The following is a 10,869-nucleotide window of genomic DNA, read 5'->3' as shown; positions in this document are numbered from 1 at the left end:
TATAGTGTAGTGTAGTAGTGTATAGTGTAGTGTATAGTGCAGTGTAGTAGTGTATAGTGTAGTGTATAGTGTAGTGTAGTAGTGTATAGTGTAGTGTAGTAGTGTATAGTGTAGTGTAGTAGTGTAGTAGTGTATAGTGTAGTGTAGTAGTGTATAGTGTAGTAGTGTATAGTGTAGTGTAGTAGTGTTTAGTGTATAGTGTAGTGTAGTAGTGTATAGTGTAGTGTAGTAGTGTGTAGTGTAGTCGTGTATAGGGTAGTGTAGTAGTGTATGTGTAGTAGTGTATAGTGTAGCGTATAGATGAAGTGTAGTAGTGTAGTAGTGTATAGTGTAGTGTAGTAGTGTATAGTGTAGTGTAGTAGTGTATAGTGGAGTGTAGTAGTGTAGTAGTGTATAGTGTAGTAGTTTATAGTGTAGTGTAGTAGTGTATAGTGTAGTAGTGTATAGTGTAGTGTAGTAGTGTATAGTGTAGTGTATAGTGTAGTAGTGTATAGTGTAGTGTATAGTGTAGTGTATAGTGTAGTGTAGTAGTATATAGTGTAGTGTATAGTGTAGTAGTGTATAGTGTAGTGTTTAGTGTAGTGTATAGTGTAGTGTAGTAGTGTATAGTGTAGTAGAGTATAGTGTAGTAGTGTATAGTATAGTGTATAGTGTAGTAGTGTATAGTGTAGTAGTGTATAGTGTAGTAGTGTATAGTGTAGTGTAGTAGTGTATAGTGTAGTGTATAGTGTAGTAGTATATAGTGTAGTGTATAGTGTAGTGTATAGTGTAGTGTAGTAGTGTATAGTGTAGTGTAGTAGTGTATAGTGTAGTAGTGTATAGTGTAGTAGTGTATAGTATAGTGTATAGTGTAGTAGTGTAGTGTAGTAGTGTATAGTGTAGTGTGTAGTGTAGTAGTGTATAGTGTAGTGTAGTAGTGTATAGTGTAGTAGTGTATAGTGTAGTGTAAAGTGTAGTGTAGTAGTGTATAGTGTAGTGTAGTAGTGTATAGTGTAGTGTAGTAGTGTATAGTGTAGTAGTTTATAGTGTAGTGTATAGTGTAGTGTATAGTGTAGTGTAGTAGTGTATAGTGTAGTGTATAGTGTAGTAGTGTATAGTGTAGTAAATAGTGTAGTGTAGTAGTGTATAGTGTAGTGTATAGTGTAGTGTAGTAGTGTATAGTGTAGTGTATAGTGTAGTGTAGTAGTGTATAGTGTAGTGTAGTAGTGTATAGTGTATAGTGTAGTAGTGTATAGTGTAGTGGATCACAGCGGAGACTCTCAGAGAGGCAGTGGAGAGTTCGCTCAGGTCAGGGGACTCAAAGAGCTCCTGCAGACCTGTACACAGCGAGAGAAAGTAGTGTGTAGTGTAGTGTAGTAGTGTGTAGTGTATAGTGTAGTGTAGTAGTGTGTAGTGTAGTGTATAGTGTAGTAGTGTATAGTGTAGTAGTGTAGTGTATAGTGTAGTAGTGTATAGTGTAGTAGTGTATAGTGTAGTAGTGTATAGTGTAGTGTAGTAGTGTATAGTGTAGTAGTGTATAGTGTAGTGTATAGTGTAGTGTAGTAGTGTATAGTGTAGTGTAGTAGTGTATAGTGTAGTGTGTAGTGTAGTAGTGTATAGTGTAGTGTAGTAGTGTATAGTGTAGTGTAGTAGTGTATAGTGTAGTGTAGTAGTGTATAGTGTAGTGTAGTAGTGTAGTGTAGTAGTCTATAGTGTAGTGTAGTAGTGTATAGTGTAGTGTAGTAGTGTATAGTGTAGTAGTGTATAGTGTAGTAGTGTATAGTGTAGTGTAGTAGTGTATAGTGTAGTAGTGTATAGTGTAGTGTAAAGTGTAGTGTAGTAGTGTATAGTTTAGTGTAGTAGTGTATAGTGTAGTGTAGTAGTGTAGTGTAGTAGTCTATAGTGTAGTGTAGTAGTGTATAATGTAGTGGATCACAGCGGAGACTCTCAGAGAGGCAGTGGAGAGCTCGCTCAGGTCAGGTGACTCAAAGAGCTCCTGCAGACCTGTACACAGCGAGAGACAGTAGTGTATAGTGTAGTGTAGTAGTGTATAGTGTAGTGTAGTAGTGTATAGTGTAGTGTAGTAGTGTATAGTGTAGTGTATAGTGTAGTGTATAGTGTAGTGTAGTAGTGTATAGTGTAGTAGTGTATAGTGTAGTGTATAGTATAGTGTAGCAGTGTATAGTGTAGTAGTGTAGTAGTGTATAGTGTAGTGTAGTAGTGTATAGTGTAGTGGATCACAGCGGAGACTCTCAGAGACCCAGTGGAGAGTTCGCTCAGATCAGGTGACTCAAAGAGCTCCTGCAGACCTGTACACAGCGAGAGACGGTAGTGTATAGTGTAGTGTAGTAGTGTGTAGTGTATAGTGTAGTTTAGTAGTGTATAGTGTAGTGTAGTAGTGTAGTAGTGTATAGTGTAGTGTAGTAGTGTATAGTGGAGTGTAGTAGTGTATAGTGTAGTGTAGTAGTCTAGTGTAGTAGTGTATAGTGTAGTAGTGTGTAGTGTAGTAGTGTATAGTGTAGTGTAGTAGTGTATAGTGTAGTGTAGTAGTGTGTAGTGTAGTGTATAGGGTAGTGTAGTAGTGTATAGTGTAGTAGTGTATAGTGTAGTGTATAGTGTAGTGTAGTAGTGTATAGTGTAGTGTAGTAGTGTAGTGTAGTAGTGTATAGTGTAGTGTAGTAGTGTATAGTGTTGTGGATCACAGCGGAGACTCTCAGAGAGGCAGTGGAGAGTTCGCTCAGGTCAGGTGACTCAAAGAGCTCCTGCAGACCTGTACACAGCGAGAGAAAGTAGTGTATAGTGTAGTGTAGTAGTGTATAGTGTAGTGTATAGTGTAGGAGTGTATAGTGTAGTGTATAGTGTAGTGTATAGTGTAGTGTAGTAGTGTATAGTGTAGTGTAGTAGTGTATAGTGTAGTGTAGTGTATAGTGTAGTGTAATAGTGTAGTAGTGTATAGTGTAGTGTAGTAGTGTATAGTGTAGTGTAATAGTGTAGTAGTGTATAGTGTAGTGTAGTAGTGTGTAGTGTAGTGTATAGTGTAGTGTATAGTGTAGTGTATAGTGTAGTGTAGTAGTGTATAGTGTTGTAGTGTATAGTGTAGTAATGTATAGTGTAGTGTATAGTGTAGTAGTGTATAGTGTAGTGTATAGTGTAGTAGTGTATAGTGTAGTAGTGTATAGTGTAGTGTAGTAGTGTATAGTGTAGTGTATAGTGTAGTAGTGTATAGTGTAGTGTAGTAGTGTATAGTGTAGTGGATCACAGCGGAGACTCTCAGGCAGTGGAGAGTTCGCTCAGGTCAGGGGACTCAAAGAGCTCCTGCAGACCTGTACACAGCGAGAGAAAGTAGTGTAGTAGTGTATAGTGTAGTGTAGTAGTGTATAGTGTAGTAGTGTGTAGTGTAGTAGTGTATAGTGTAGTGTATTGTGTAGTGTAGTAGTGTATAGTGTAGTGTAGCAGTGTATAGTGTAGTGTATAGTGTAGTAGTGTAGTAGTGTAGTGTATAGAGTAGTGTAGTAGTGTATAGTGTAGTAGTGTATAGTGTAGTGTAGTAGTGTATAGTGTAGTAGTGTATGGTGTATAGTGTAGTAGTGTATAGTGTAGTAGTGTATAGTATAGTGTAGTAGTGTATAGTGTAGTGTAGTAGTGTATAGTGTAGTGGAGTAGTGTATAGTGTATTAGTGTATAGTGTAGTGGTGTATAGTGTAGTGTAGTAGTGTATAGTGTAGTAGTGTATGGTGTAGAGTGTAGTGTATAGTGTAGTAGTGTATAGTGTAGTAGTGTATAGTATAGTGTAGTAGTGTATAGTGTAGTGTAGTAGTGTATAGTGTAGTGGAGTAGTGTATAGTGTATTAGTGTATAGTGTAGTGGTGTATAGTGTAGTGTAGTAGTGTGTAGTGTAGTAGTGTATAGTGTAGTGTAGTAGTGTATAGTGTAGTAGTGTATAGTGTAGTGTAATAGTGTAGTGTAGTAGTGTATAGTGTAGTGTAGTAGTGTAGTAGTGTATGGTGTAGTGTAGTAGTGTATAGTGTAGTGTAGTAGTGTATAGTGTAGTGTAGTAGTGTAGTGTAGTAGTGTAGTAGTGTATAGTGTAGTGTAGTAGTGCATAGTGTAGTGTAGTAGTGTAGTGTATAGTGTAGTGTATAGTGTACTGTAGTAGTGTAGTGTATAGTGTAGTGGTATATAGTGTAATAGTGTAGTAGTGTAGTGTAGTAGTGTATAGTGTAGTAGTGTATAGTGTAGTGTATAGTGTAGTGTATAGTGTAGTGTAGTAGTATATAGTGTAGTAGAGTATAGTGTAGTGTAGTAGTGTATAGTGTAGTAGTGTATAGTGTAGTAGTGTATAGTGTAGTAGTGTATAGTGTAGTGTAGTAGTGTATAGTGTAGTAGTGTATAGTGTAGTAGTGTATAGTGTAGTAGTCTATAGTGTAGTAGTGTATAGTGTAGTAGTGTATAGTGTAGTGTATAGTGTAGTAGTGTATAGTGCAGTAGTGTATAGTGTAGTAGTGTATAGTGTAGTAGTGTATAGTGTAGTAGTGTATAGTGTATAGTGTAGTAGTGTATAGTGTAGTGTAGTAGTGTAGTAGTGTATAGTGTAGTAGTGTATAGTGTAGTAGTGTATAGTGTAGTAGTGTATAGTGTAGTGTAGTAGTGTATAGTGTAGTAGTGTATAGTGTAGTGTAGTAGTGTATAGTGTAGTAGTGTGTAGTGTATAGTGTAGTAGTGTATAGTGTAGTAGTGTAGTGTAGTAGTGTATAGTGTATTGTAGCGGAGACTCTCAGAGAGGCAGTGGAGAGTTCGCTCAAGTCAGGGGACACAAACAGCTCCTGCAGACCTGTACACAGCGAGAGACGGTGGTGTAGTAGTGTAGTGTAGTAGTGTGTAGTGTAGCGTAGTAGTGTCTAGTGTATAGTGAAGTGTAGCAGAATTGGTTTGCAGTGGCTGGGCATGCGGGCTAAATGACCCAGACACACAAAGACAAAGATCCCCCATGGTAGCCTGTACAGACTGTTGGGGCAAGTGCTGTTAGCGAGCACCTATGGAAGGCCGGAACGGCACACGAAGGGGTGGGGGGCCAGCACACCGCCACGTCCCGCCCGTGGCCCTGGCAAAACACACCCCCCCACCACCAAACCCACCCCCCCCACCAACCCACCAACACCACAAACCACCCACCCCCACCAACCCACCCACCAACCCACCTCACCAACCCACCACCACACCCCACCCACAACCACACCAACCTCACCAACCCACAACACACCAACCCCACCACCCACCCACCAACCCACTCACCACCCACTCACCCACCACCACCACAACCCCCACCAACCACCCACCAACCCACCAACCACCCACCAACCCACCAACCCACCCACCAACTCCACCTCACCAACCCACCCACACAACACATCACCAACCAACCAACACATCACTCACCACACACCACCCACCAACCCACCAACCCACCCACCCACCCCACTCACCAACCCACTCACCAACCCACCCACGCACCAACCCACCTACCCACCCACCAACCCACCCACCAACCCAACCTACCTCACCCACTCACTCACCCACTCACCCACCACCCACCCACCAACCAACCCACCAACCCACCCACTAACCAACCAAACCCACCCACCCACCCACCAACACACCAACCAACCCACCAACCCTCCAAGCCACCCACCCACCAACCCACCCACCCACCAACCCACCAACCCACCACCCACCCACCAACCCACCAACCAACCCACCAACCCACCCACCCACCCACCAACACACCCACCAACCCACCAACCCACCAACCAACCCACCAACCAACACACCAACACCCACCAACCAACCCCAACATCAACACCCACCCACCCACTCACCAACCCACCCACCAACCAACCCACCAACACCCACCAACCAACCCCAACACCAACACCCACCCACCCACCAACACACCAACCAACCCACCAACCCACCAAGCCACCCACCCACCAAGCCACCCACCCACCAACCCACCCACCCACCAACCCACCAACCAACCCACCCACCAACCCACCCAATCACCAACCCACCCACCAACACCAACACCAACCCACTCACCAACCCAATCACCAACCCACCCACCAACCAACCAACCCCAACACCAACACCCACCCACCCACTCACCAACCAACCCACCAACCAACACACCCACCAACCCACTCACCAACCCACTCACTAACCAACCCACCCACCCACCAATCCACCCACTCACCAACCCAACTCACCAACCCACCAACCAACACACCCACCAACCCACTCACCAACCCACTCACTAACCAACCCACCCACCCACCAATCCACCCACTCACCAACCCAACTCACCAACCCACCAACCAACACACCCACCAACCCACTCACCAACCCACTCACTAACCAACCCACCCACCCACCAATCCACCCACTCACCAACCCAACTCACCAACCCACCAACCAACACACCCACCAACCCACTCACCAACCCACTCACTAACCAACCCACCCACCCACCAATCCACCCACTCACCAACCCAACTCACCAACCCACCAACCAACACACCAACCAACCCACTCACCAACCCACTCACTAACCAACCCACCCACCCACCAATCCACCCACTCACCAACCCACCCACCAACCCACTCACCAACCCACCCACCCACCAACACCAACACCCACCAACCCACCAACACCCACCAACACCCACCAACCAACCCCAACCCCAACACCAACTCACCCACCCACCCCACGCGTCTCTCACCCATCGCCTCCAGCGGACGTTTCAGGTCGCGATCCACCACGAGGTCCATCCTGGGCATGACGAGAGTGACGCTCCGTTTGCTGAGGCCGCCGCCTTCCAGCAGGCCGCTGATAAGCGACGGAGTGAGCGAGTCCACGACGCTGCTAAGGTTGGAGGGGCTCCTCCCGTCCGGCAGGAACAACACGAGGCTCCCGTTGCCTTTGAAGGGCACCTTCAACGCCTTCGGTGGGAGTGGGGGGGGGGGGGGTTAGGGTAGTAGTGTATAGTGTAGTGTAGTAGTGTATAGTGTAGTAGTGTGTAGTGTAGTAGTGTATAGTGTAGTGTAGTAGTGTATACTGTAGTGTATAGTGTAGTAGTGAAGTGTGTAGTGTAGTAGTGTATAGTATAGTGTAGTAGTGAAGTGTGTAGTGTAGTAGTGTATAGTGTAGTAGTGTATAGTGTAGTAGTGTATAGTGTAGTGTAGTAGTGTATAGTGTAGTGTAGTAGTGTATAGTGTAGTAGTGTATAGTGTAGTAGTGTATAGTGTAGTAGCGTATAGTGTAGTGTAGTAGTGTGTAGTGTAGTGTAGTAGTGTATAGTGTAGTGTATAGGATAGTGTAATGTAGTAGTGTATAGTGTAGTGTAGTAGTGTAGTAGTGTATAGTGTAGTAGTGTATAGTGTAGTGTAGTAGTGTATAGTGTAGTGTAGTAGTGTATAGTGTAGTGTAGTAGTGTATAGTGTAGTAGTGTATAGAGTAGTGTATAGTGTAGTAGTGTAGTAGTGTATAGTGTAGTAGTGTATAGTGTAGTAGTGTATAGTGTAGTGTAGTAGTCACCATGCAGGGCAGCTGGGGGGTGTCTGCCCACCCACACGGGATACTCCCTCTGGTGCATCATGGTCACGTGGGTGGAGTTGGTCTCGTCCAGTGTATAGTGTAGTGTATAGTGTAGTGTAGTAGTGTATAGTGTAGTAGTGTATAGTGTAGTAGTGTATAGTGTAGTAGTGTATAGTGTAGTAGTGTATAGTGTAGTAGTGTATAGTGTAGTAGTGTATAGTGTAGTGTATAGTGTAGTAGTGTATAGTGTAGTAGTGTATAGTGTAGTGTATAGTGTAGTAGTGTATAGTGTAGTGTAGTAGTGTATAGTGTAGTAGTGTATAGTGTAGTAGTGTATAGTGTAAAGTGTAGTAGTGTATAGTGTAGTAGTCTATAGTGTAGTAGTGTAGTGTAGTAGTGTATAGTGTAGTAGTGTATAGTGTAGTAGTGTAGTAGTGTATAGTGTAGTGTATAGTGTAGTAGTGTAGTAGTGTATAGTGTAGTGTAGTAGTCACCATGCAGGGCAGCTGGGGGTGTCTGCCCACCCACACGGGATACTCCCTCTGGTGCATCATGGTCACGTGGGTGGAGTTGCTCTCGTCCAGTGTATAGTGTAGTAGTGTATAGTGTAGTAGTGTAGTTTTGTATAGTGTAGTAGTGTATAGTGTAGTAATGTATAGTGTAGTAGTGTAGTGTAGTAGTGTATGGTGTAGTGTAGTAGTGTAGTCGTGTAGTGTAGTATATAGTGTAGTGTAGTAGTGTAGTAGTGTATAGTGTAGTGTAGTAGTGTATGGTGTAGTGTAGTAGTGTAGTCGTGTAGTGTAGTGTATAGTGTGTAGTGTATAGTGTAGTAGTGTATAGTGTAGTGTAGTAGTCACCATGCAGGGCAGCTGGGGGTGTCTGCCCACCCACACGGGATACTCCCTCTGGTGCATCATGGTCACGTGGGTGGAGTTGGTCTCGTCCAGTGTATAGTGTAGTAGTGTATAGTGTAGTGTAGTAGTGTATAGTGTAGTAGTGTAGCAGTGTATAGTGTAGTAGTGTATAGTGTAGTGTAGTAGTGTATAGTGTAGTGTAGTAGTGTATAGTGTAGTGTAGTAGTCACCATGCAGGGCAGCTGGGGGTGTCTGCCCACCCACACGGGATACTCCCTCTGGTGCATCATGGTCACGTGGGTGGAGTTGCTCTCGTCCAGTGTATAGTGTAGTAGTGTATAGTGTAGTGTAGTAGTGTATAGTGTAGTAGTGTAGTAGTGTAGCAGTGTATAGTGTAGTGTAGTAGTGTATAGTGTAGTGTAGTAGTGTATAGTGTAGTGTATAGTGTAGTAGTGTATAGTGTAGTGTAGTAGTGTATAGTGTAGTAGTGTATAGTGTAGTGTATAGTGTAGTAGTGTATAGTGTAGTGTAGTAGTGTATAGTATAGTGTAGTAGTGTATAGTGTAGTAGTGTATAGTGTAGTGTAGTAGTGTATAGTGTAGTGTAGTAGTCACCATGCAGGGCAGCTTGGGGTGTCTGCCCACCCACACGGGATACTCCCTCTGGTGCATCATGGTCACGTGGGTGGAGTTGCTCTCGTCCAGTGTATAGTGTAGTAGTGTATAGTGTAGTGTAGTAGTGTAGTAGTGTCTAGTGTATAGTGTAGTGTAGTAGTGTATAGTGTAGTAGTGTAGTAGTGTATAGTGTAGTGTATAGTGTAGTAGTGTATAGTGTAGTAGTGTAGTAGTGTATAGTGTAGTGTATAGTGTAGTAGTGTATAGTGTAGTAGTGTATAGTGTAGTGTATAGTGTAGTGTAGTAGTGTAGTAGTGTATAGGGTAGTGTAGTAGTCACCATGCAGGGCAGCTGGGGGTGTCTGCCCACCCACACGGGATACTCCCTCTGGTGCATCATGGTCACGTGGGTGGAGTTGGTCTCGTCCAGGTGAAAGCTTTGAAGTTTCGTGGCCTCGACGTCGAACTTCACCTCCCACTCGCCTGACGTCACAGTGGTGGGGTGGGGGCGGGGGATGTCACGTGGTGGGCGGGTCTCCTCGATTAGTGGGAGGAGCTAGCGGATTGGTGGGAGGAGCTTCCCGATGAGGAGTGTATAGTAGTGTAGTGTATAGTAGTGTATAGCGTAGTGTACAGTGTAATGTATGGTGTAGTGTGTAGTGTAGTGTATAGTAGTGTATAGTGTAGTAGTGTATAGTGAATTGCATAGTGCAGTGTATAGTGCAGTGTATAGTGTAGTGTATAGTGCAGTGTATAGTGTAGTGTATAGTAGTGTAGTGTATAGTGCAGTGTATAGTATAGTGTATAGTAGTGTAGTGTAAAGTAGTGTAGTGTACAGTGCAGTGTAGAGTGTAGTTTATAGTAGTGTATAGCGTAGTGTACAGTGTAATGTGTGGTGTAGTGTAGTGTATAGTAGTGTATAGTGTCATGTATGGTGTAGTTTATAGTAGTGTATAGTAATGTGTAGTGTATAGTGTTGTGTATTGTAGAATACAATATAGTTATAGTGTAGTGTATAGTAGTGTGTATTGTAGTGTATAATATAGTGTGTAATGTAGTGTGTAGTAGTGTATAATGCAGTGTATAATGTAGTGTACAATGTAGTGTATAATGCAATGTAAAATGCAGTGTGTAATAGTGTATAGTAGTGTATAATGTAGTGTATAATGCAGTGTATAATTCAGTGTATAATGCAGTGTGTAGTAGTGTATATTGTAATGTATAATGTAGTGTATAATGCAGTGTATAATTCAGTGTATAATGTAGTGTGTAATGTAGTGTGTAGTATTGTATAATGTAGTGTATAATGTAGTATATAATGTAGTATATAATGTAGTATATGTTAGTGTATAATACAGTGTGTAGTAGTGTATCATGATGTGTATAATGTAGCGTGTAATGTAGTGTGTAGTAGTGTATAATGCAGTGTATAATATAGTGTATAGTAGTGTATAGTAGTGTATAATGCAGTGTATAATGCAGCGTATAATGTAGTGTTTAATGGAGTGTATAGTAGTGTATAGTAGTGTATAATGCAGTGTATAATGTAGTGTGTAGTATATAATGTAGTGTACTATACACTACTATATAATGTAGTGTATAATGTAGTGTGTATTAGTAAATAATGAAGTGTATAATGTAGTGTATAATGTAGTGTATAGTAGTGTATAATGCAGTGTATAATGTAGTGTATAATGCAGTGTATAGTAGTGTATAATGCAGTGTATAGTGCAGCGTATAGTAGTGTATAGTAGTATATAATGTAGTGTATAATGGAGTGTATAGTAGTGTATACTAGTGTATAATTTAGTGTATAATGTAGTATATAATGT

General features: G+C 42.4%; 1 protein-coding gene across 1 annotated transcript in view; it reads right to left on the bottom strand.

The window, feature by feature from the left end:
• Window positions 1-1,861: 1,861 nt before the first annotated feature.
• LOC142905318 (alpha-2-antiplasmin-like) overlaps window positions 1,862-10,869 on the bottom strand; it is a 34,772-nt gene continuing 25,764 nt past the window's right edge. The window contains exons 6-8 of the mRNA XM_076055758.1: window positions 9,039-9,520; window positions 6,756-6,975; window positions 1,862-1,983 (exon numbers count right to left, since the gene is read on the bottom strand). Of these exons, the coding sequence (XP_075911873.1) occupies window positions 1,877-1,983; window positions 6,756-6,975; window positions 9,039-9,520 (809 nt within the window). The 3' untranslated portion in view covers window positions 1,862-1,876. The remainder of the gene's footprint in view (window positions 1,984-6,755; window positions 6,976-9,038; window positions 9,521-10,869) is intronic.

The sequence above is a fragment of the Petromyzon marinus genome, chromosome 72 (genome assembly GCF_048934315.1).
Source record: "Petromyzon marinus isolate PM22_M1 ecotype Great Lakes invasive population chromosome 72, UKy_Petmar_22M1.pri1.0, whole genome shotgun sequence".
Classification (NCBI taxonomy): Eukaryota; Metazoa; Chordata; class Hyperoartia; order Petromyzontiformes; family Petromyzontidae; genus Petromyzon; species Petromyzon marinus.
This window is presented reverse-complemented; position numbering and strand designations above follow the sequence as displayed.